The 27030-nt window shown below is 47.1% G+C and overlaps 1 protein-coding gene across 3 annotated transcripts in view; it reads left to right on the top strand.

The window, feature by feature from the left end:
• Positions 1-4422: 4422 nt before the first annotated feature.
• Positions 4423-27030, top strand: part of LOC142578951 (uncharacterized) — a 43318-nt gene continuing 20710 nt past the window's right edge. The window contains exons 1-3 of one of the 3 annotated variants that reach the window (XM_075688690.1): positions 4423-4566; positions 25261-25664; positions 26258-26549. In XM_075688690.1, coding sequence (XP_075544805.1) covers positions 25275-25664; positions 26258-26549 — 682 coding nt within the window. In that variant the 5' untranslated portion in view covers positions 4423-4566; positions 25261-25274. Of the gene's footprint in view, positions 4567-17104; positions 17266-25260; positions 25665-26257; positions 26550-27030 lie in introns of those variants that run through there. The other 2 variants (XM_075688689.1, XM_075688688.1) reach the window with 2 other exon arrangements.

The following is a 27030-nucleotide window of genomic DNA, read 5'->3' as shown; positions in this document are numbered from 1 at the left end:
GCACTCCTCCATGGCGCAGCAAGACTTCTGGAACTAGAGAGACGACTCAAGGAAATGGGCAGAGAAGGCATCTCTAATTCGTGCGCTGATCTTATTGATTTGAAGCACAAACTTCGGCAGAGTTAGCTCCCTAGAGATAATTCATGCAGGTACTTCTCCATGCTCCTGCACAATTTGCTCAACAAGTGCGACGTTTTACGTCTTAAGACAACTGGCGGGCTATTCAAGAAGCCGAGGTTGGGGCTCCGGATCAATTTCGAGCACCCGGGGGTCTCTCTAACGCGCATGCAAAGCACGAGCGTTTTTGCATTCCGGCTTCATCTGAACGCGGCCGCAGTGGCCTGTAATTGCACCCGCAACCTTGTTCTCGCCAGCATAATACGGCTTTATAATTGACGCCTTGGCCATCGATTAAACAGTAGGTGCTAGTGCTGAGACGAAGAACACGGCACAATGGGGTCGTTTGCATAGCGGACAAGGGAAGAAGCTTTCCTGATTTCCCGTTCAAAGGACCACCCCGACAACACTCCCCTTTCCTCGTTAAGAAAAGAAGAGAGGGGGGGGGGGAGAGGACGACGGTTATATAGCGCGGATAGCAAGTGGCATGAAAAAATAGGCGGGCTTCTCGCCGCCACACTTGTTGTGGAGAAGCCAACTTTGACGAACGGTACGCGTGTATGCAGGGACGGCAAGATGGGACTGTGCACGGCAACTGGAAGCGCCTGAGCGAGGATACTGTGAGGATGCAAAGGATCCGAATAAAAGGACTGTAGGATGAGTTGATTGTCGGGCTTATCCATATACGCTCCCCTTGAAGAGAACCTGCCGTTACGTTCTGGACCTCTTACTAACTACAACCGACAGTTTGGATATATCCGTCTGTAAGCTTGGGGCGGAATATATTGATGTTCCACTTGTTAGTCTCCCGGAAAGGCTTATTTGTGGGACAAAACTATGTAGGACACCGAAGCATTGCGTGGTAGATTTGTGGGACGAATATCTCGGTATACTGGTTGTCTCAGGACTCCTGTTAAGTGAACGTGGCGTCAAGCACTGACCAGCGTCAATTCTGAAACCGCAGCACGAGCCCTAGAGTTGGTAAACTTGGTTAATGTATGAATTAATCAGTGGTCATCACACTATTCTAATGCCTTGCTACACGAGCAATCGGGTAGGCGGAAAATTAAGCTTTTTAGTTTAAACATCAATTAGAGAACAAGATTAGTACTTCAGCAGCTATATCGACTTTTTTTTTTTTGAGCGTATTTTTTTTTTTTATCGTCTATGGCAGATGATGCAATTACACCTTCTCGTGTGAATTACGAGAAGAGGCAGACATTACTTTTTCGACAAACAGCAATGTTCAGCTTGGTAATAGAGTTATCAAGTATTTTTTTTTCATTATTCGCCTTAGAGTACATGCTTACATTGCACAAACGAACAGAATATATATTTTTGCGATGACCGTTTTTACCGTCTAACCACTCTTACAAAATTATCGTACGATTTAGTACATAGCACATACATACATAACCGTAAATTTGGGTGCCCTCCGCCAAGATTATGATAATACTTGGCTATAGAGGAAGAAACGCGACGATAATCGAGCTTCGTTAGGAAGACAGAAAAAGAAAATAAGCGCAGCCGGGCGCGCGCGTACTCGGCAGTAAGCCCCGAGCGTTCGGTTCCACGACGATTGTCCCGATTTCGACAGAGCAGAGCCAGCCCCACGCAGAACGCGCATCCCGCGCCGACGAGGCGCGCGACCCTTCCGACACGTCCTTGGCTCGACGACCCCAACTGTCGCGACGCTTTTCGGTGGAGAGAGTGCGCCGACGAAGCCCATCTGCCCGCGCGCCCCTCTGTTACTTTACATCGTATATCAGCTCGTGCAGTATAGGCACTCTGGTGCACGCTGCTTCGCTCTTTCTTTTCACGAGATGCTCGTTGAAAATGGTTCAGACTTTAATCGTCCAGGTCGTAAGGAATTCCAATGCACTTGGCGCATTATTTCTGAAACGTTATACAAGCGGAACAGAAGACGAGATGAGGCCGTCAAGCCCACTTTATCTAGTACGCCGGATAGTTCGGCTTCGTGCACTTCTGTTTCGGCCGGTTGCGCAGCGATAGCTCTTGCACATTGTTTCCGATGATAAACAGCGATAGCTGTTGCACATTGTTTCTGGAGATTAAACAGCGATATCCATTGCACATTGTTTCTGGATACTGAACAGTGAAAGCGGTTGTGCGTTGTTTTTTTTTAATTGAATAGCAAGAGCGCTTGCACATTGTTTCTGGAGAGAGAGCAGCGAGAGCGGTTGCTCGTTGCGCGATAATCGCGTATCTCAGGACTCTCAATAAAGTTTTTCCATCCATCCATCCATTAAACAGTGATATCTGTTGCACATTGTTTATGGAAATTGAACAGTGAGATATGTCGCACATTGTTTCTCCATGTACATTGAACAGGGATATCTGTTGCATATGGTTCTGGAAATTAATCAGCGAGAGCTGTTGTAACATGTTTCGGGAGGCTGTGCAGCGATGGCGGTAGCCAATTGTTACTGGATGTTGCAAAGGTTTCAGAAGACTGCACAGAGCTAAGTCTTGCACATAGTTACGGGTTGCGCAGGTTTGTCGTTGCGCTCAACGTTGGTTGCGCTGGTGTCTAAAAGTTGTACAGTGATAGCTTTCGCACATCGTTCCTGAACTGATGAGCAGTAGTCAATTAAGGAATGACTCAAGCTAGAGCCATTATTGTTTTCTTTTCTACCGCACTTAATTGATCACTTCGTCTCCATCATCATGAGAACCTGCTTGTTCGATTTCTTTAGAAGTTCGATAGCTGTTTCATCTTGTTTCCCAAGACTGCACAGCGACAGCTGGTGCATATTGTTCCTGAAGCTTGCACAACGACAGAATTTGCACATTTTTTTTTCGGAAAGTTGCACAGAGCTGCTAAACATTTTTTTCTGAAGGTTGCACAGCGATAGCCGTTGCACAATACTTATTCTGGTCATACAGCAACGACTATTGGGTGCAATCTCGTAAGGGTTTGACCGCCTTTTCGGGCCTCAAAGTTACACTATAAAATATTTTAAGTTAGGTCAGATTTGTGTAAAGGTATGAAATCGAGAATGCAAACGTGAAACGTGAACCTACCGTGAACGTAGGATTGACATGCCAGAGTGCGTAGACACCAGCATAGTCGGATGTCGACGCCACTTTGCATTGTCGTATACTATATGCCCGTGAGAGAGCTCATCACTGTCATGGCTGTGGCTGAGGCTATAGCCAATGAAAAGAACCCGAAGACGCGACAAGACAGCAAAGTCCGCGACGTCACCATGACGCCATAGTTGCCGTTCTTTTCGCGCGAAATTATAACCAGGAAATTTCGTCTTTCATTTCCTCAATCAGCGACGCTTTTCCCCCCGCAGATAAAGTTCTGAAGGAGTAATCTGCTGCTCCAGGTTGGTTTAGTGCGTCTCTTTAGCGTGCCTTATAAATGAAGGGCTTAGTTGATGTCCGGTCTACGTAAGAGACTTGCTATTCGTGCCTTGCTAAGCTCAGCACCTGGGTAGCAGCTATGGCCTCGTAAATAAAATGCGCGCTACCCGGCGCCAATGCGGCCGAACAGGGCGCAGGAATGAACGGGAAGCGAGCAAGATAAAAAGGAGCGAGAGAGAGACAGAAAATACAGAGAGGCAAGGCCGCGTACTCGGCTGCGGCTCAATCATGTCGGCTAATCCTTGCCGCCGACGGCGCGTCATTACTGCACCGTGGTCAGCCCATCGGAAACAGTTCCGCGGATAAGAACACGGCCGGTATGGGAGGAGAAGGAGAAGGGGGCGAGGGGCGTGGATCGATCGTAACATGTCGCTTCCCGGGTGGGGGAGAAGAGGGATGAAGCCGGCGGCTGTCCCAAGAACGATTGCCTCGCAGCTTCTTTCTCCGCGCGTGCTCGGCAGCGAAAACTTTCTCACCGGTAGCGCTCAAGGTACCGGCGCGGCGATGCGGCAGCGAGAACGTGGCGGCTGAAAGCGAGAGGGGGGTTCATCGTTGCCAGGAGGGCGCTCCCTCGGTGCCTTCGATCTTTTTTGCTTCGGCGCTTCTAGCGCCTGTTTCCTTTCTTCGCGCGCGCTCGCTTCAATTCGGGCGGCCGCACGACGCTCAAGTGGAGAGCTCTATCTGCCGGGCCGGAAGGCTCGCCCCGGGGGAAGCGTCTCGTTACGTATAAAAATAAAAAAAATAAAGGAACAAAAAAAGGAAACGAAAAAGCGAAAGAAGGAGAAGAAAGGAAGAGGGAAAGAGAAACGGAAAAAGACCGCGAAAAATAAATAGGCGGCCCGGACGGAAAGGGAGAAACGAGCGGCTGCTACACGCGGAAGGCTAACGAAAAGGGCGAGACGACGAGGGGGGCAAGAGGAAAAGCGAGGGCGAGAGCCGGGGCGCGCACGCTTTAGCGCCGGTGTACGGCGGGGCAGGCGGCGGCGGATTCTCGTGGTCGTCGGACGCGGAGGGCCGCGACGGAGGCGTGTGCCACCGAGCCGTGCACCGGCAAAGGTGAGCGCGTGCTTGCCTCACGCAAGTGGCACGCGCGTTTTGCTAGCGGCTTTCGCAGTGCGCGCGCGCCTCACGACATCCGAGCGCGTGCAGCCGGCGTTCTTCTTTCCTCTGGCCGACGCCGCCTCTACCATTGCAGTGGAGGAGGTCTTTCCTCTCCTCGCACGTCGAGTTTTTTCCTCGCGTTTGGCCGATTGCGTGGCGCGTACGCTGCCTCGCGCGTCTTCGCGATTGCGTATTACGCGCTTTCACTGCTAAGCGGTTCGCTCGCCAAGGTTGGAAAGGAATCGCGAAGAAAAAGAGTCGTCACGCGAGAGAATTTTTCCCCGGCGCATATTTATCCGGCCGGTCAAGTGCGCTCGCGCGTTTCTCGGGATCTTTTGACGCTTGATTGCTTCGCGTACGTGCGTTGACGCGACGACGCAACACCAAGCGTCGATGCGCGAAATAGCGTATGACGGCAGTTGTCGAAGGGACGAGGAAACGCATATACGCGCAGCTGGAACAAGGAGAGCCCGTCGCAGCGGTGTCGCTGATGTATATTGTGCTGACAGACAAATCACCGTTCCGTGAAAGACCAGCACCTGTGAATACAGGAGGGGAGTGTTAACGGTTCGGGTTAAGGTGGGCGAATGCCACGACGAACGAATTCGCCCATGGAGATGAGCGTCGCCGACGCGAGCCTTTCTCTATAAGAGAACTTGTCCTGGACCTATAAGTTGGTGTTTACTAAAGGGAATGTGTATACTGCTAAACAGACTAAACAAAGACGGCGACGCGGACGGTAACTCTGAACCTTTGAGAAATGTGCGATGCGAAGCAAATCGTTCAACAGGCGAAATTATTGCTGCCGCAGTTCGGAAGGAGGAATTTTGCGCAAGCGTTTGTCGCGTCCCCACGACGGAAACACGTGCCCAAACAGCGCGCTCACTTTTGGAGGGATCGGACTTTTCTTGAAGCAGAAGCCGGTGTATCTCGCACGAAATGTTGTAACCATGGTGTAAACGACTATAGCATGTCTTTTTTTTTTTTTTAGTCAGGGTAACAGGGAGAGAAACAGAAGAAGAAGCGCCTGCTGCATGAGAAATTTACTTCATAAGAACTCGTTGCTGACCTAGTTTGCCTTCACTAAATGACAAGCGTTTAGCGATGAACAGACGAAACGCAGGCAGGAACAATAAACAGCTGGTCCTGCGGTGGCCTTGCACTGCGCAACCCAGCTTCACTTTGGTGCTTAAAAAATAAAAAAATAAAGAAACTTGACTTTGGCGCTGCACGATTTATGGCTTGCGTGCGCCAGCGTGGAGAGCCAAATGTTTTCGATATGCGCGCTGGCAGTCCAGGTCGATTGGGTCCGCTATCTTTCAAGTGCCGTTAGCGCTCTGCGTTGCTTGATCGGAGCTGCATACAGTATATCCCGTCGGGAAGGATTCGTCTATCTATCTATCTATCTATCTATCTATCTATCTATCTATCTATCTATCTATCTATCTATCTATCTATCTATCTATCTATCTATCTATCTATCTATCTATCTATCTATCTATCTATCTATCTATCTATCTATCTATCTATCTATCTATCTATCTATCTATCTATCTATCTATCTATCTATTGCGCCCTCGTAACTATAGCGAAACAGATATAAACACTTACAAAAAGTCGTTATTGAAATTGTGCCGTCTTTCTGTTTCGTTTAACGTGCAGGCTGTGGAAATGAAAGTAAAATATAAAGTAGAATTTTTACAAGGGACTGGCGCGCGCCAAGCGACAAACATCATGATGCTGAATGTTGTGAAAATAACGGCGTCAGCCGCCATAGTTTATGGACCAGTGGTGCTCCGAGGGGGTTCAAACACACCCCAAATGCCCGCTGACCCACCTCCCCTCACTCCTTTCCTGGAAGTTGTGTTATTTTTGGGTTCAGCTGTCAGGACTGCATATATACCAGGTGGCCGGGTGTTCCTTTTTACGCGGAAGACTTACTACAAAAAAAGTCTGTCAAATATAGGCTCCTGTTTTTCCCCCTCCAGATAGGAACCAAACACGCACACGAAAACAATTCCTGGCTACGCCACTCGATAGAGGGAGCGTTGGTGATGAGGATAATGATGGCGAGTGAACTTGAACAGCAAAGACTTCAATATTTTAAATCGAGGCCGCTCTCGTGCGCGAATTTGGGGACAGCCTATAGAACACCACAACGACGACAAGAATCTGATCCCAGCTTTCTAGCAGATATTGGGGACGGGTAGCTCTACAGTGACGCCAGTCTTGGAATTTGTGCTACGCGGACATGACAATTCAACGCTCCTCGGCTTCAATTTCGCAATTACGACACGTGGAAGTTAAAACGAGTAACAGCGCAAGAAACAGGACAGGCAGAAGCAAACGGACGGAGGCACCAACCGACCCAAGTTAGCATTAGCATTCTGTTATAACATATGCCCTAAAGGCAGTAATTAAAAAGTTATTTGGCATATTTCAGTCAATTAACGTATATATATATATATATATATATATATATATATATATATGCACTTCTTGCCCAAATTCAAGCCCCCCTTCACTCCTTGCAGAAGTAAATACTGGGTGCGCTAATGATAGCGACCATCCCTAATTTCTTGAAAGCAGCTCACAGTGTATATAGTGAACACATTCTGGCCGCTTACAACAATTAATGTTGACCTTCTGTGGATTCCCTACTGAATTTATGTCGCCTCCAATAAACTTTCTTTTGAATTTTGATTTACACTTTGCACGAAGCCACGGTTTCGATTCCGTGCCTTGTCGCAACAGGGACGAGATAGACATAGATGATCAAGACGAGTCAAGAGCCACAGATGATCAAGATTAGCCCAGAGGCGACGCCTCTGTTAGCCCTTGTGTTGCTCTGGAACGTTAAACCCGATGAACTCGCCAGTAAATTTACTGCACGATTCGTAGAGCGAGCAACAGTACAGAGCGAGAGCGAGCAACGTAGAGAAGCGTAGAGCGAGCAACAGCAACAGGCATTGTATTAAGTTCATGTGTTCATTCCTCTTAACCTCCAGAGAACCCGTGTCCGCCCAGGTGGACATGACCTCTCATACTTTTCGAAATAAACCAGAAGCGACAAGAGAAAAAGAAAGATCTGCTCTGTTTAATCTTCTTGTTGCAACCGGCTTTCGCGGAAATTATTATTAATTTGTGTGACACCGTTGTAACACCGCCGTCGACGAAAAATAGAAATAAATAAAGAAAAAGAATGCCCGTGCAGCACATTTCAATCGCCGCGAGATGATGCAGCAATCTAGGATTAAAAATAGACATACAAAAATGAACCTCTCCATAGACGCCATACTTCAAGTCATCATTACTAAACTACCGTTGTCGAATGCCATCTTAAGTAAACCTAGCCCGACCTCACGGAGGTTTTACTTTTGTGGGGAAAGTGAGACCGCACAGACTATTTATTTCATTTCTTGTCAACAATTTTTTGTATGCGAAAAAGAAGCTTAGAAACATCACTCCGCACTCTTGGATTGGATTTAACTGTTCGGGATTTGCTATCCTTTGGTGCCTCGACTCTTAGGCCACGAAGGAAGACATTCTCTTAGGCACAGCGGCAGCGAAGTTTTCTCTGCCACGCAACACTTTCTTTCAGGTTAAATAAAACTTGATCACTAATTTCTACCCTTACTTTTTTTGCCGAAGTTAGTTTCACATGTGTTATGTTTGTTCATGTTCTTGTTTTTTTTTTATTAATCTTTAATAAATCTCAAAGTCTGGTTTCTTTTTATTATAATCTACCTTTTCAAACTACTGGCCGATTTCTTTTACATTGTTTTACATGTTATAACCCATGCTTACTGTACTATTTCTTTTTCATATTGCTTGTTTCACTGCGCTTTTTTAATCGCTTGCACGCCATCTGCTTTTACACTCACCTGCACTCGAATCAACCGATGTCCTACCGATAGGAGGTCCCCCTAACAGTTTCTATTTTGGGACCCCCTCCTGTAACTTTTATATATACTGTCTGTTTAGGACGCGATAATAAGCTTCAACTTGAACATTTTATATATTCTAATTTATTAAATGCGTAGGCATTTCCATGGTTACCCAACGAGAAAACTGTCCGTCCGTCCTTACTTCGCGCAAGACACTCGCTTTCAAGATAGAACGAGCCAGTTGTGGAAGATGACGACGACGAACGCGCGAGCAGTGGCGCGAAAATTTGGGGGTGGGCCAACTTGAAATCTGTGGGTAGGCCAAGTTACATTTTGGGGTAGGCCAGCTTAAATTTGGTGTGGGCCAACCTAAATTTGGGGTAGGCCAACTTAAATTTGCGAGTGGGTCAACCTAAATTTGGGGTAGGCCAACTTAAATTTGCGGGTGGGCCAATGTTCAATTGAACGCTGCTGGGCGCCCTTCGAGGTACAAATACCTCGCGCGGGCAAGCGAGCGCGTTGAGACGCTTGGCGCGTTTTCATTGGGCCGAGGCGCAGTCAGAACGCAGGCGAGCGCTTGCGTATGCGCACATAACGCATGCTCGTGTGGGCGACATCGAGGGTGACGTGGCATGGCGGCGATGCACTCGCCCCTCACGCAAGGCCTCACGCGCTACTGCGGCAGCTGGCGTTCGCTTTGGACCGTTCTTCTCCGTCGAGGCGGCCTCGTGCCCGTGGCGTTCCGGCTCAATTGGCACAATTGCATTGAAGCGGTTGGATGCGGCGAGAAAATCTGTGGATTGTCTACTAAAGGCTAAGCATTCTTTGCCGCCGGAAGGATCATGGGTAGACGTGCGTAAGCTATAAGCAAGCAACACTAAGCAAAAACGAAGCCACAGCCGAGTCAAACAATGCTTACGCTTTCGTAAGAATCAGAATTTTCCGTAGGTAATTTTTATATTGGGTTGGCCGATCGTTGTCCACTACCCGAGGAGTGGGTGTGAGCTACTACAACAGAAGGCTCTACTTATGCCTTTACATTAGCGTTCTTTAGATAAGCAGAAGAGGTATTCAGCTGAACTAACTTAATTAAACGAGGTGTCCGCGAACGAGGAGATGACGCTGCTACCGAGTGGTATATATAGATACTATTGGGTCAAACAATGAGCTTTTCAGGTTAGTAAGAAACCGCTTGACAATAAGGACTGACTACAAAAGGTATTGCTGCTTTTTCTCGTGCTTAATTGAGCGGTTCAGTGCCTTCATATATACGGCTTGTGGTTACGGAAAATGGTAGCCGAAAAAAAGGACCATAATGTTTAACGAGCAGTAAACGTAGCGAGTTGCGGACGAAGACAAACGAAGTGACAGGACACTCTTGGACACACGGCGCACACAGGATACATTGCGGCAAGTGTGTTCTCCTATTCTTTATTTGTTCTGGTAAATGACGCGCTACGTTTATTGCTCTTACGGACCAACAACAAGCCCATATAGCTATGTAGGTTATACATATAGAAGTATGAACGAAACCAAGAAAAAGTGAATAAAAGAAACAAGACAAGTGGAGATAAATTACTAAGAAGCGGTGTATCGGACGCAGCTCCATTCGGAGAGCTGGTTGCCAAGCTCCCTGTTATACCTCGCGCAGGGAGATCGACCAGGGGTCGTTGACCAAGGGGCAGCGCGCACCCCATCATTTTCTTTTCTTTCCTTTATTTTTCTTCGATTTCCTCCTGACTCTGGTCAACTTCGCACGCTTACTTTTTGTATTTATCAGCTAATTTAGTCTGGAAACCTTCTCAGCCACACAGTGGGTGGTTGTTAACGCATCGCCCGCGATATGGCCATCCTTACGTTCTTTTTGATGACATCATCTTCAATGAAATACCAGCGCACTTTTCCAATGCTCCAAAATTTTCTCTCTTTCTTTTTGGTGCAGTATCTAAACCAATAAAAAAAGTACTCTGAATGTTCGTACGTCCGACGGCGCTTCGATTTAGATACGTTCTCTAGTATTTTGACTTAAATGACACGCTCGAAGGGGTGTTTCCCTTAAGCAAAGTGGGAATGTTGAGAACTACTTTTGGGGAGTACCTGTTTGTTCCTTATTAAACCACATTCCTTTAGTGTTCCATTGCACTCTTACAAATCTACACCATTTGGGGCTTATCTTGTCCCACAACGATAATCGTCATCTCTTTTGTCCGCATTTCCTTTCTTTAACACTGCGAGCCCGGTACTTCCAAGTCATGAACGGCTTGCGCGTTATCAGCGTGACAGAGCATTCTCAACAGGAACGTAGCGAGCGCCGAGTTTTCAAGAAACGAAACGCAAACAAGGCAGATGCCGATTATTCTTGTGGGACAAGTATACACCCCGAAGGGTGCAGCTGTTTTAAGAGTGCACTTCCTAATGACGTACACCGCACTCTTATTACAAAATTACACCCTATTGCTACACAACAATAGTCGTCATCTGTCTTTCCCGCATTTACTTTTCTATAACGCTGCGACCCCGGTACTTCCCAGTAATGAACGGCATGCGCGTTATCAGCATGACATAGCATTCCCGACAGGAAAGTAGCGGGCGCGACGTTTTCAAGAAAGGAAACGCAAGCAAGGCAGATGACGATTATTGTTGTGTGACAGATATACAGCCCAAAGGGTGTACCTTTGTCTAAGAGTGTGCAGTTCGTGAACTTAAAGTACCGGGATCGCATCGTTAGAGAAAGGAAATGCATTCAAAATAGGTGACACTGAATTATTAGAGGGAGACTAGGTAAGTCCGAAAGCATGTAAATTTTTATTATATAGTACTTTCACTCTACGAGAGAAGAGTGAATGTACACCGTGAGCAAACGTACTCCGCCAGGGGAGTAAAATGATTCCCTAAAATTATACTTGATGAGAAATTACTCCCACAAAAAGAATTGTTATTACTCATCTTGTTCTTAGAGAATCAGAGAGTTGTTGGCGCAAGCTGAGTTCATCTGTATAGAGCTGGAGATTATGGGGAGCGAATGTTGTCACTGAGTAACCAAATTTAAATGAATTGAATGATATACTTTTCCTTGCCTTCATACCCATGGAGCGTCGTCGTCGTCGTCGTCGTCGTCGTCGTCGTCGTCGTCGTCGTCGTCATCATCATCATCATCATCATCATCATTTGCGTCTACTGCAAGATGAAAGTCCCCTTCTCAAGCAATCTTGGTGCCGATTTATGCCTTTCTGTGATACTGTCTTTTACAGCCTCTATTCTTCGTTTCAGTCAAAAGGATGTTTACTCCGCTGTCCTGAATTGTCTTACTGAAACCAATCAATTACCTTGCTAAATATTTTCTTCTGATATTTCTGTTTTGTACCATTTTTCTTAATGTAGAAAATCGCTATTATTACTATTTCTGATTGTGTGCCAGTCCGCAGGTTCTTTTTGCGTGGCCGCAACTAGAACCATTAAAAGTTATGATACGCGAGATCATTACCCAAAACAAGCCCGTAAATGATATTAATATTGAATTTGGTGATATATTTCCTTCCAATGCTGAGCTTTTGCCCACTAGATATTTAAGCGGTCCATTACAAAATCATTAAGCGGAATTGAAGATTACTAATGTAATAGCGACGGATGCACCAACGTGCGAAGAGAAAGCGGGTGTGTACATTTTTTTTCCGAGGCGCTATCCTGGTCTTATTCACTGCGACTTCCCGACTTTACACCCGTATTTGAGGCATAATTATTATAGCAATTACTTTATCTCATCGAAAACTTCCTCTAAATCCTTCGACAGCTGTAATACTGACCGATTCCTTGTCGGTGTGCACAGCACACTCACCTTATCCACAGACAAATACAGTTTTGAATGTGCTAGAAACATTAATCCCTTCGAACTTACGTCTGGTGCGCTTGATATGGGTACTAAGTCACCGTCGTTCCTTCTTTTTTTTTTAATGAAATGGCCGGCACAATTGCGCGTACATCTCTGGATGGACCAGGCACGTATGTTCTGCCGACTTCTGCTTATATCATCACGATTAGATTTAGAAAACTTTCTCTTTTAGAATGCTCTGCAACACATACATTCCAAATAACGGAACCCGGTTAATTTTGGCCACCTGGAGTTCTTTGACGTGCACACACACACGCGCGCGCTTGTGTGTGTGTGTGTGTGTGTGTGTGTGTGTGTGTGTGTGTGTGTGTGTGTGTGTGTGTGTGTGTGTGTGTGTGTGTGTGTGTGTGTGTGTGTGTGTGTGTGTGTGTGTGTGTGTGTGTGTGTGTGTGTGTGTGTGTGTGTGTGTGTGTGTGTGTGTGTGTGTGTGTGTGTGTGTGTGTGTGTGTGTGTGTGTGTGTGTGTGTCGAAAATCCTACTCAGCGGGGCTCACGCGGGCTAAAGCTCACCGAAATTTTACTCGGGGTCTGAGAGTCTGAGTGAGTCGGCCGGTCTACGCGTGCGCATAAATGTAAAAACACGAGCGTTTCTTTTTCTTGAACATTTCGCCCATATCGAAATGCGGCCGCTGCGGCCGGGTCGAAGCCGCAGCCTCGAGCTCAGAAACGCAATGCCACAGCCGCTAATCTACAGCGGTGGGTCCGCACAGTGACGAATTGTGAATTAAAATATTAACGCGACAGCGTTAAAGGCCGCGCGTCACAGAAAACCCGGTGTCGACGTTGGCGGTGTTCGTGAGCGAAAATTTTCGGATATATTTAGGTATATATGTATATGCCACACCTTGCTATTTGACATGCGGTACATGCGGGTTATATTGTCATGCCATGCCATGTCGCTAAAGTTGCTCATATCTTGTCCTGCATTCTTGACATAGTTATTCCTCGAAATTTTGATATTGACAGCCCACAAACAAATATCATGAAACGAAACACCGATAGCGCACATCTTTTATGTTAAATCTTCTCAGGCTTAAACATTAAAAGACGAAACAATAACAGAAGCCTGAAAATAATGTAATTTTTCTAGCGCGGCTGTGCACGACCTACGGGATCGGCCCACATAATGGGCCGCGTTTCTACCTGCAGAAAGCTCGCTTTCGCGCATAGCGTTCGCCGCCATGGTAAGCATTACGGTTACGTATAACCTGCAGTTGCCGGGAAGTGTGCCAAGCAGTCAGGTGTGAATGATATCGCGCGCCACTCTTAAAGGCGAAGCTTAAGCGTCCTCCAAATTTTTTATTCGTTAAATCAGGCGCTTATACCGATCAAGTTGTCAATTTTATTGGAAGCATGCTTACTAAAGGTCTCCTCTGCTAAAGATCTCAATTTCTGTCACGTCAGCTGGATTACTTGAATAGGCGAGCACAGCTTGCAAGATAAATATGCAGTGGTGTTTGGTAAGTAACAAACTTTCGTTAATTATTTCTGTAATGAATTAATTAGAGCACATGTCTCAATCTCGGAATTGATCCGGAGCCGTAATGAAGTTATATTAATTTATAGCAGGAAATTCGCGCTTGGCAAAAGTTTCGAGAAATACGTCTTCGAAACCTGTGGCGAAATATCTTCATGTTCCAGTTAACCCTTATCAGCGCCTCAATTTCCACAGAGCTAATAAGTACTGAAAATCTACCATCATTCTGACATTTGGTAGCAAGTAGACCAGCTGACGTGAACAGAACAGCGATATTTACAGCAATATATCTTTAGCAAGTTTGTTTCCGTCAAAATAGATAGCTCGATATAGTTCCGCATAAGTTTTAAATGCGGAGTGATTTAGACATGTTCGCCTTTCTAGCAGTGTGTTCAATTGGGCTGGTTGGTTCATCTTTAGAATAAAAACAGGAACAGCGCAATATAGGACGAGCGAGTAAAGAACACGGGGCAGAGCGCTGTGCTCTTATGGCATGCCTTTCTAGGTCTTCTTTTACCGGAAGGACAGTACGTTCACAAGGACTCCACATCAAACTTTTTTTATTAGATCTCGCGCTCTCGCCGCTTTGGTGGAAAACAATGTCACGCGAGTTCATAAGAACTGCATACCTGCACGAGCGAACATCTTTGCGTTCACAGCGCCCAGGCACACATTCGTTTTTGCCAAGTGGGATAGCTGAGTGGTGTGCGGGCAAATGTCATAAAATGAGAGTACAGCTAATGTCACTTATGTATAGACGACAGAAATACTGGAGACGTCTCGGTACCGTTGTTAACAGCACAGAGTTGGCTTTATCTTTCTTCAAAGCACATTGTACACCGATTTACTCCTTTAAGGGTGCTTTCGGCCTGTAACTCACCACCATATGGGTGTTCTATCCCACTTGTCGCTGCATGCGCCCGTCGCGTAATGGTTTGAATATCGGGCTTCTGTACTAGACGTCGTGTGTTCGAATCGTGCCGTCGGATAATTTTAATGGTGTTTATTTAAATATTTATAAAACAGCACTTTGTTCAAAATGATGAGTTTGCCAGAAAGACGAAGTTTAGGCAAATATATGTACTAACGATCATTCCAACGCTGGCTGTACCTGCAGTTCCTGTAGACTGTAGCGCCTCTAGAGTTGATCCCCTCCAGTAATTATGGCATGAAACGTTATGCTTTGGGCCTCCTTGGGCGGATGCGTTTCAGCACCGGGGCGGCTTTTTGACAAAATATCGCGTCGCAGGCTCCTGGACCCACAAGTAGGTGGCGGAAATTGCACAGATGCTTGTGTACGCAATTCATTTATTCAGCCATCATACCTTGCTGGTGAAGCAGCGCACTTGACACGGACACAGTGAAGACACACAAGAAAAGACGACACCCGCTGCACTCGCAACTATTTTATTTCAGAACACATATACTTCATATTCATATGGATGCTGGCCGCTTTACAATGACACTACAGTTTTATCGCACCATAAGGATCAGCTGACCAGGGAAATAATCGAAGCCTTTCACATTCACAAGAGGGGAGAGGGTTGTATCAGTCAGCCATCTGTACATCTAAGCCATGGTGAGGTTGCCGTACACTAAAGGAAGAAAAAAATTGTGTAATAAAAGTGTTCGTTAGGGGTGCAACAAATACGATAGGATTGCACACCATGGTAGTGTTTGAATCCCACCGCTGCCACCAGTTGTTTGAATCCCACCGATGGCAACGGTTGTTGGGAACTCGGCGCTGACGCCCGTGGTTGTACCTGGGTCGCAAGCCCCAAGGGTAGCGTTGGCCTGGCGGCCTGGGGTACAACTGGAAGCATCCGAAGGTCCCGGCAAAGCATGAGTCGACTGGTAACAACAAAACAACTTGTTTATTTTAACATCGCAAAGAGTTGGCGGTCAGGTTGACCGAAGTAGAGAGACGGGAGAGCACTTTACTTAACAGAAGAAATCGGAGCCCTCCTTTTGGCGTCCGGGGGCAGCTGTTTTTATACTCTCGCAGTTGAGGGCAAGAAGGAACCCCTCAATAGACGAGCACGTGATTGTACAATGGGCTAAGGTGACGCACACTGTCGTAGCGCCGCCGGTCGGGCACAAAGACTGGGAGGAGAAGGTAACCTCGGCTCTCGTAGCGCCTCTGGTCAGGCACAATGACTGGAAGGAGAAGGTAACTTCTGCTCTCGTAGCGCCTCTGGTCGGGCACAATGACTGGGAGGAGAAGGTGACTCCCTGCTCTCGTAGCGCCTCTGGTCGGGCACAATGACTGAGAGGAGAAGGTGACCCCCTGCTGTCGCATCGCCGCCGGTCGGGCACAATGGCACATACACTCACACACGCACATGAAGACACGTGGCATCGGAACATGCCTGGAAACGCCTGGAAACGCCTGGAAACGCCTGGCGGGGAGCGTAGCGGCGACGCCGAACGGGCCAAAATGTCTGCCGCTTTGTTGCAATCGCGCCGGCTAAACCGCGCGTCGTAGGCGAAACATAACAGTAGATAGGTGCCACATCTTTGACGCCCGAGTACGCGCGGGCAAATTATTTTTAAAAATGCCTTTAATCTTGCCTTGATTTTCCTTGACGCCTGAGGGTGCACAGGTATATATACATAAATATGAAGTATGTGTTCTGAAATAAAATAGTTGCGAGTGCAGCGAGTGTCGTCTTTTCTTGTGCGTCTTCACTGCGTCCGTGTCAAGTGCGCTGCTTCACCGTCAAGGTATGATGATTAATCGCCAACTAGCCCAAGTTTCCCCATTATACTGAACTTCATTTATTCAAGCCTTGACGGCGCTATTTTCGGGACACGAAACCGGAAGGATGAAGGGATGGAGCAGAAAATTACCCCGAGTTGAGTCTACGCGCATCATGCCTCAGGCACTCGTGTGTATAATTTCAAGTATCGTTTACTGCAGACTTTATTTACAAAATGGAGACTCGGAGCTACAAACGAAAAGCGTCGTAAAACCGCGGCTGGCTTCTGTATTGGCGCACCAACTGCTATTCTTCGCACTGTCTTTCTCACCCGCTAAACTTAGCGAACTGTTGCGGCGGATGCCAGGGCCTCTGTTTGTAAACGAACAAAATGGTCCGTACACGTGCGCGAAGCAGTGTTTTCTGCTCCTTCGAGGCACCGTCGCGTGAGCCGAGCGCGCGCCCTTCGTGCGCGGCGGCTCCTTCCTCGTGCCGATCTCAGCCGCGGCGGGGGCCACGCGCAGCCTAGTTCGAGGCGCGGCCACTTCCTCTTTGGAACGCGTCCTGTCCTTTCGTGGCAACAGGAACATCGGTCACGCGATGGAGACTTCCGAGCTCCGGTCTTCGACGACCAGCGAAGGCGAAAGCGACGCCTCCGCGAGCGATACGGAACGGCCAGTACAACAACGTGCTTCATGGATGGGTGAGCACGCTTCCATCTCTGGCTGGCTGTGAGGGTGGGAAAGCGGTTGCCTAAATTGTGGACGGGAGGCGACCTCAGTTGAGGACACCGTGACTGATTCGCGATAGGGGGACATTTGACCTATTCCGTCGCAGACGGATGTGCTGTCGTGAGAACCCTTGTGCGCGATAATTCGCGTTGCCCGGAACGCGAATACCGCGCGATGTGACGTGAAAATCTCGGGATGTAGCGTCAACATACCGACCCACCGCACGATGTAACACCCTCATATCTGCGTTTAGACAAAGAAAAGTTGCGTTTACCGCAACAAACGTGACGAGGTATATAGTTACTATGCCCGCGTGCATAGATATGCTCCCTTCGGCGTTTACGCAACTACACATGGTAGTTGCCGTAAAATGGGTTTTTATTACGTTCAGGACGTACAAGCTTGTAGTACCGACTCGAACAGCAATTACGTCGCTAATCTGTCTTCAAGTCTGAAGAGGATGCACTCGGCGTTCTCAGGTTACAGTATCCTTCCCGTGAGGCACAACCTCGTAAATCACGAGAAGTACTGAGACCCACGACACCTCACGGTCATATATAACACATCTCTATCATCTGCCACTGTTCCTTCCTCATGGAAGTTAGCTAAAGTGCTTCCCCTTTATAAATCCGTTTAGTAGTCTTTATCGAACTACAGACTGATTTCAATAGCATTATAGTCATGAAAAATCTTACAACATATCATTCATAAACACATAGTGCTTTTCCTGGAATCACGTGATCTGCTATCTGACATACAGCATGGGTTTAGGCGCGTTTTAGTACTACAACGCACTTAGTTGAGTCTACGCATGACATTTTCCTTAACCTTGATGTTGGCAACCAGGTTGACGCTATCTTTATAGACTTCTCTAAAGCATTTGACACAGTATTACACTCTAGCCTCCTTGCTAAACTTAACGCTGTACTAAAAAATCCTGAACTAGTTAACTAGGATTTCAAGCTTTCTTTCATTTCGTTCCCAGATCGTCTCTCACAGCTCGACCGACTCTACTGCTATTGATGTGACATCTGGGGTGCCCCAAGGCTCCGTTCTTGGGCCACTGCTTCTTTTTTATGTACATAAATGACCTGCCTGTTAACATCTCTTTTAACATTCGTCTTAATGCCGATTGTGTTTTATATGAAGTTATTAACTCTTCTGATTATCATTTCCGCCTCAAAGAGTCATTTGCTAGGTTTTGCAGTTGGTGCAATACCTGGCAAATGAACATTAACTTTGATAAAACCGTCCTTATGTCCTTCTGTAAAAAATATTCTCCTTCTTTTTTTCATTACTCGTTCAATAACCGCGCTGTGTGTAGGGTATCTCAGAATAAGTATCTCGGAGTCATTTTTTACGCATAACATGTCATGGTCTAATCGCATTGATTACATTTGTAGAAAGCACTAAAAAAATTGGGTTACCTACGTCGTACACTATCAACTCTCCAAAATATACTAAGCTACTGTTATATAAATCGCTAATCCGTCCTGTTGTTGACTACGCATCTGTCGTTTGGAACCCTTGTGAGCAGTGTGAGATTGACAGGCTAGAAGCAATTCAGAAACAAAGCTGTAAGATTTCTATGTCACCGTTATGATCGTGATTTTTCACCCTCTTCTACACTTCGTTCCTTGAATTTAACTTCGCTCTATTCACATCGCCACATAGCATCGTTAGATTTCTTGCACAGCATCGTCAATTCTTCCGTTAGACTTCCAAAAAACTATACTAACCTCGCGCCAGAGTCATCGACGAGAGGACATCACAACTTGAACTTGATGCCCTACTTTGTACGCACTATATTTAAATTCAGCGTTTCCCTCGTTCTATAGAAGACTGAAATTCCTTACCTGGGTCTATTCGCTCATGCTCACCGCGAAGTGTTGTATCTGCCATCCAAAATGAATGGTCCTAGCACATCACCCTCATCGTTGTATCGTACTTTTCTATGTATAATTCTGCGTGATGGACAAGCGCAAGCTTTCAACTAAATTTTCTTCCTGTCGGAGGCGTCCATACAAGGAGCGTACTACACATGCACAAACAAGCAAATCTATTTGAATAGAGTGTGATGATTACGTCGCCGCAACATGCCATGCATGAACCTTTCTTCGCTGCTAAACAGAAAAGTAGAAGTTTCACTAAGACATATGCGCTCTACCTCGAGGCAATATAAAACGGTTCCATCAGCTCTGTGGCACTGCAATTTTCGATTCTCTCCAGAATCTTCATCCTCCAAAGCTGCGGAGCTCACGTGTAAAATGTACATTGTTCAGGCAAATGCCCATTACCGTTGTTTCTCATGGAAAGCTCATGTCCCCTTGCGCGATCAATAAAGCAGCGACTAGTTTTCCCCATATACGACTTCCCCTGCTTGCTACGTTGTGCATCGGCTTTTCTCCTTAGGGGCGCATTTCGGTGAGGGCGAAGTGCAAAAACACCCGTGTACCATGCACGGGGTTCACGTGGAAAGACCACAGGTGGTTAGAATAAATCCTAATCCCCCCCCCTCCCCCTTCACGACGCGCCTCATAATCACATTGTATTTTAGGCACGCAGAACACCAGATTTTAAGTTTGTATTGACTTTTTTTAAACATCAGTTCGTACAAAAGTCGTACAAAAATACATTTAAAAAGTCAGGAACAACCCACTTGCTTACTTCAAGCCCTGTGTTGTTACAAGAAAGCCAGTTTACTAACCCATGTTGGCAAATCCACATGAATGTCGGTCCAATAACTCCCGCCTTTTTGAACGGCGGTGCAAATATTGTTTGTTGCATGTGCAAACAGGGCCAGTGTTGGATCAATATCACAGTGGTCCAGCCGATATTCGATTCACGCTGTTTATCTTAGGCCATCATTTGGCAAGGAATCAGAATGGCACAGCCCATAATGGAACGCTGTTGTTAACCTTTAGGTCATCATTGGGCCAGGAACTGCCAATGCGTATCGAACGCTGGCACGAGCTGACGTGTCGCCTGGGACATGGCGCAAGAAATTTGCATTGATAAGAGTTAGTAACGTGTGTATGAGTCCTATGATTGGCTGGAAAGCTACTGAGGACCGCCTAGTATAGCAGCCGGAAGCTCACTCCCGACAGCGAAACACTCCCTGTGCACACAAGAAATGCTTACGGAAGCGCGAAATTTTGAGTACGATAACGTTCGCCAAAAGCTTTCAGTAGCAGAGTCCACTGTTGCGGCTTAGCGGCTATGGGGTCCTGCTGCTGATTACGAGGTTGAGAGATCTAATCGTGGCCTAAGCTTCCGGGATTGCGATAGAGATAAAATGCAAAAATGCTGGTGGCACTTTAACGTAGGTCTTGTGAATTCGGTTCACATAAATCGTAGTTGGTTAAAATTAATTCGGGACCCTTCACAACGGCGTCCTTCGTGTCCCATGTTGTTGGAAACGTTTTATTTTTAACAAACGGGTATGACTTCCCTTATTGATGATGGCCACCAAGGGAGGAAGGAGAGAGGGAAGATGAACTTAGAGAGGGGCAAGTTACGATTGCGCGAACAGTTACGCCTCAAAGATGTACTCCAGAAGAGAATCCACGATTATCTTTTTATGCTGTGGCTCCCCTATGGCCTCGTCCATTGCTGGGAACCTGAGGAACGGAGCGCTGCGGGTAAATGATTGGCGAAGGAGGCTTAAACAATTTTATTGTGGAGAAGTCAGCTCCAGCCACCGCAAATTGTTGCGCACGAGCAGACATCCTCGAAACTATTTTGACATTTGAACCCGCGCCCTAGATGTGCGTTAGGTGGCCCGCCCTGAACCTTTAAAATGTTTACAAGTGAACCCGACACCAGCCTCCGATCCGACGAAACAAACTCGACCCGAAGTTCGACCAAATTTTTCTGAAGTCTGTCTGGAACCACTGGCATCCAGTTCCCATGCGAGACACAGCCTTCCATGTTTCTTAGAACACCCGGAATTTTATTACAGACGTGATATGCGCTTAGAGCAACAAAAAAAAACCACGATAATGCAAGACATAAGTGTTCAGCGTGCGAGGCACGCGCCACGTGGAACTTGAATATGCATTATATCCTGTTAGCACATGCAAGTAGTAGACACCCACATGGTGCCATTGGTAGATAATTGGTCACAGGATAGTAGGACCTAGGTCCGATCGCCGCTGATGTGCCTGTTTTGTTTTGTTTATTCACTTATGACGAAAATTAACACTGTCCGATCGACATTCTCGGTTACGAACACATGTGCATACTTCGACATCAGAGCTCTCGCGAGACAAACGATTGGAGAAGGCGGCTTCTCCACACAAATATCTTTACTGAGGAGAAGCCAGCTTCAACAAGCGCAATGTGTTGCTCTTTTTCCATCCCGGGATGTATGGATGGATGTTATGAGCGTCCCCTTTGGAATGGGGCGGTGGGTTGCGCCACCAAGCTCTTGCTATTATACTGCCTAATGTCCTACCTAGGTTAAACAATGAAAAAAGTAAAAAAAATACAATGAACCAAATACTACTAACTACCACGCCCAAAATTTTTGATCCCCTATTGCGAACTGTGCTTTTGAACGTCTCCGACTTTTGTCGTTTCCCTACTTTTCTTCCACCAATCCTCCAATCGCCTCTTACTAATGCCTATTGCGGACATGTTTGCTTTACCACTGCTCCCGCTGAACCCAAGGGCTTCAAGGAGGCCAGTGGTGCCTAAATCGACCGCTGGGTAGACGTCTTCACATTCTAATAAAACATCTCCGTCGTTTCCCTAGCTTTACCGCAGCAAGCACATGCTTCCTCTTCCTTCTTACATCTCGCTTTATAGGTGCGTGTTCTAAGGCATCCCGATGTCGCTTCGAAAAGTAATGAGCTTCCCTTTGAGTTATTATAAATGGTTTCTTTCCTGATTTGTTTTTTTTCCTCTTAAGTAGTTACTCATGGCAGGTTTCTTTTCCATTGCCGCCACCCATGAGCCTTTCTGACTTTCCGCTTGACCTTCTTTGTTGCTGTGTTGCCCACACTACAGGCCGCATACTTGCTGGTAAGCTTCCTAGTTCTTTTCCTCCACTGTGAATCAATGTTTTTCCTGTACAGACACCTGAACACACTCCCAGCCCATTTACTTTCTTCCATATTCCTCAGCCGTTCTTCATACTCAATTTTACTGCGAGCTTCCCTCACTTCAAAACTAGTCCAGCCCATATCACCCTGCACAGCTTCATTTGTAGTCTTCCCGTGAGCGCCCAATGCGAGGCGACCCACTGCCCTTTGGTTCCCGTCGAGTCCTGATAGTACCCCTGATTTAAAGCAAACAACCGCATTTCCAAAAGTAAGTCCTGGAACCATTACACCTTTCCACATACCTCGGAGGACCTCGTACCTATTGTATCCCCATAGCGCTCTGTGCTTCATTATGGCTGCATTTCTCTTCCCTTTTACTGTTATGGTTTTTTCCTGTGTTTCCATATATCTATTGCCTTCGTTTATCCATATACCAAGGTATTTATATTCTGTTACCTGACGTATTTCTTGGCCCTGTATTTCCACTGTCTGTTCACTGTTTTTATTGAATACGATAACACCTGATTTTCTAACACTAAATTTCAAACCTAAATTGTTGCCTTCCTGTCCACAGATATTAGCCAGACGTTGCAAATCACTTTGCTTGTTAGCTAGCAACACAATGTCGTCCGCATAAAATAAACCTGGGAGTTGCTGTTCTAACATTGTACCAGCCTGTATGGATGAGAGATTGAACCCGATATCACTTCCTTCTAGCACCCTCTCCATCCTCACCATGTACATCATAAACAGCAGCGAGGATAAAGGGCACCGCTGCCTCAGTCCCTTATTGATATGAACTTTCTCTTCGCTCCTCATCCCTTCCCATTCAACGCAAACGGTATTTTCTAGGTAAATCTCTCTCAAAAGCTGTAGACAATCGTTACCTAAGCCTTCCCCTTCCAGAATATCCCACAAAATGTTGCGGTCTACGTTGTCGTAGGCTCCTGTAATGTCTAAAAAGGCCACATACAACGGTCTGCTTTCTGCTTTTGATATTTCAATACACTGAGTATAGAACAAACAAGTTACCATCCAAACGCCTACCTATTCTGAGGCCATTCTGAAGCTCTCCCAAAATCCCATTATTATCTGGCCATGCTTGAAGCTTTAATTTGATTTCCTGCATTGCTAGCCTGTATATTACCAATGTAATGGTCAACGGCCTATACGAGTGAATTCTGTCTTTCTCTCCCTTACCTTTATAAATTAAATTCGTTCTACTTCGTCGCCAACTGTACGGTATTCGTCCATCATTTAAAGTTTTTCCCACTGCTTTCACCAGAGCTTCCTTACTTTTCGGTCCTAGTTCGTTTATCAGCCTAACGGGAACCTCGTCTAGCCCTGTGGCTGTGCGCTTAGGAATTTTCTCTTCTGCTTTCTTCCAGTTGAAATTTGTCAGCACCAGCTCCTTTTCTACTTGGGTCTCTTTCATGCTCTTTTTTTCTTCAAATACAACCTCGTCATTGCCTTTGAAAGATTCGGCTGTTACTTTTCGGATGTAATTTATTGCCGCTTCCCCTTGCAGTCTGTTTTCATGTTCGTCTATGATATGTTGTTGTATTGTTGTACAAGGTAGGTGCCGCTCTTTCCAGCTAACCCTTCATCACCCTGCGTGGATTCCACGTATTTCGCTGACCCTTCCTCGCCTGTCGCGTAGGGGGTCTGCGTTCCATTGTCACGCACATTCTCGTTCACAATGGCGGCCCTGTTCAGCTTTTCCTCGGCTGCTTCAAGTCTCTTTTCAACTACCTTCCGTGCATCACGCTCCCTGTTTAGCTCATTTTTGAGCTCTTGCACCTGTTTGAGAAGCTCCTCCTGGAAAGCCTCGATTTTCTGCAGCCTCGTATCGACATCACATTGTGAGCCGGTTGATTCGATGCCCTCTCTATTCTCATCCGTCTCCTCATATGCCTCGAGGGACCACCCGCGCACTGCTTGCTTTCCCGTCTTTCTCGCCATGTATTGCACGGCTTCTTGCAAATACTACAATACTATAATAATGCTACTACTCAGGCAAATACTATAATGCTATATCAATGCAGAGCGCGTGCCTTTCAGCAAAGACCGATACGCACAGGATCCAAATCCTCAAAATGTCGCAAAGCAACTCTCACCACTGTTTCAAAAACAATCAATGCCGCGGAGACCAAAGGCATGAAACGCTCTCGCACGCGCTCAACCACGCGGCCACGCTCTCACTTTCCTACCAAAACACGCACAGTAAAACCACTAATAGCTATTTGTCTTGCCACTTCCAAGCTACCATTTAAAGACTACAAACACTCAACGTCCCACCCGGCTGCACGTGTTGGAGCACGTGGCACGAAAGGACGCTCTAACCATCGTGCAAAACAAATTTACAGGAAGCACACCCGCGTACCCGAAATACGAGAGGCAAAAAAGGAAAGAAAAAGAGAACCACCCAATTACTATGTAAAGGCAAAAAATCAGCAAATAAAAAAAAACAGAAGCAAGCTCAAAGCATGCACAAAGCCTTATGATTTCGTCGCCGCCACGGAGCCCCGAAAGGCACGTCCATTCGCCACAAAATCCAAACGCCGAAACCCGAACGATAACGGTGCCTTGCCCCGCCACCTTGCGGTACCGGTTGTACCCACGGACCGACAGGCTACACTACTGGTTGTGCCGGCATAGAGAAAGAAAAAAAGTTCTCTATGGTGCCGTGGCATCGGCGTTGCTCTCATATTCTTCCCTAGTAGCAACCAGCGTTTCGATACGCTGTCGCAGAGACGCTGCGACGCAAACGCTGTCGTTTGAAACGCTGCGGGCCTAGGAATAAATTATCTGGTTCACGCACCCCATTTTCACCCTCAACTCGTTCAGGAAGATTAGCTTTCATCGACGTCGACTAGAGGATGAATCGTCTTCCGATAAAAAAATTTTTTGTTTCCCTTGCAGAGTTTGGGCCAACCATGTGCGGGATGCTGGCCGCACTGCAAGAGCAGGTCCAGCGGCGACCGATGCAAGCTGCCACCCTGTACCGGAGCCGACGGCGAACGTTCGCCGAGGTAGACCGGTGTTCGGCGCGGTTGGCCGAGGCCCTGCGCGCGCCGCCGAACTTCGCCGAGCCCGCGGACGTGGCGGCGTGCACGGCGGCGCCCGACGACACGCTGGTCGCGTTCCTCGCCTGCCTGCGGCTGTCGGCCTGCTGCACGCCCATCCGGCCGTCCGCCTCCAGTGCCCTGCTCGCGTCCATCATGGAGGAGCTGCCGCCCGCTTGCACCGTAGTGGACAACGACACGGCCGGCCGCTTTGCGCAGGCGCAGAGTGACAGGACGCTCAACATCAGCGTCGCTCTGCAGGTCAGGGTGAAGCCGATTGCTCGGCGGTCTCCTCGTGTGTGGACAAATGGCTGCCGCTCATAAATATGGTTAGCGCGAAACGAGGTCCGAGTAGAATCCAAGCAGGACCGAGTGCATGATGTTTCGCTTTGGCCGTAATCATAAATCAGCATGAACTCGTCCAACTCTCTGTTCTTTCGATTTCCTTTTATTTCGAAAGCTGTTTTGAAATCAATGATTTCAGTCAAATTAGAGCATAACAAAAATAGTCTGCCCAATCCGTAGCCTTATGGTGAATGAAGATCTTGGTGAAGCAGTACACTTGTCTATCTTACATCCCAATAGATGACTGTCCATTCCGCTCAACTAAGACACTTTTAAACGTTTTTAGCGGTGGTGGTGGTGGGCGTGGCGATTATTATTATTATTATTATTATTATTATTATTATTATTATTATTATTATTATTATTATTATTATTATTATTAGCATCATCGCCCACGGATCTATCGCAGTTTGTTTCTTACATGTTGAGCTATTTGCTGCGCGTCCTTTCACTATTTCTTGTACTCCTCGCTGTTTGGTCCATACTGCCAACTGTTGGCGCGCACGTAGCAGCGGGACGACGGTTCCAGCTGCTGGGATCGTCCGTTGCTGAAGCGGCCCCCATCGCCCTCGAGCAGACATGTGTCCCAACGGCCGCTGCTGCAGATCCTGGGCGAAGACGCGGACGGACGCTGCGCTCTGGACGCCGAGCGCTGCCTGGGCCGCAACCAGTGGGAATGGAGCGACCACCCGGCCGACCGCGAGACCGTGGCCGTGCTGGACTGCGTGGACACGGCGCGGTTCTGGGAGGACGCACTCAGCGCACTTTGTGCGGGCGCCACGGTGGCGCTGCCTACAGAAGGCAAGCAAGCCTGCACCTTGGGATGCTATACATTCTGGACGCCAACACGCTGGAAAATGTCGCATTCCGCTATAGTGTACAATTCGCCATCTTGTCAGCTCTGATTGGCTCACAAGGCGGCTACGCCTTCTCCGATTGGCTGAACGTGCAGACGCGGCGGGTTTAGACGGTGTTCAAAATGTAGCGTTCCAGAGCGATCATTTTGTGGTTCTTCCGATGGTCCCATAACGATCTTGGCTACGACAAACCGCGCAGTATTTTGTCAAATTTCTATAAGCGTCACTTCCTTGAGTGTGCCAGACCTGTTGTCGAGGCCTGCACGCTGGACTCGCTGTTTGTACTTTCGTTGCCATTTTCTTCTCGTTACGGTTTCGAATGAAAGAATAGAACCAGCGTGCCCGCTTTCAATTCTACATTTAGTGTAGCCCCTGGCGGATCTGTAAGGGGGTCCAGCGCCGGTACGTCATGGTGACGTCAGATA

The sequence above is a fragment of the Dermacentor variabilis genome, chromosome 4 (genome assembly GCF_050947875.1).
Source record: "Dermacentor variabilis isolate Ectoservices chromosome 4, ASM5094787v1, whole genome shotgun sequence".
Lineage (NCBI taxonomy): Eukaryota > Metazoa > Arthropoda > Arachnida > Ixodida > Ixodidae > Dermacentor > Dermacentor variabilis.
This window is presented reverse-complemented; position numbering and strand designations above follow the sequence as displayed.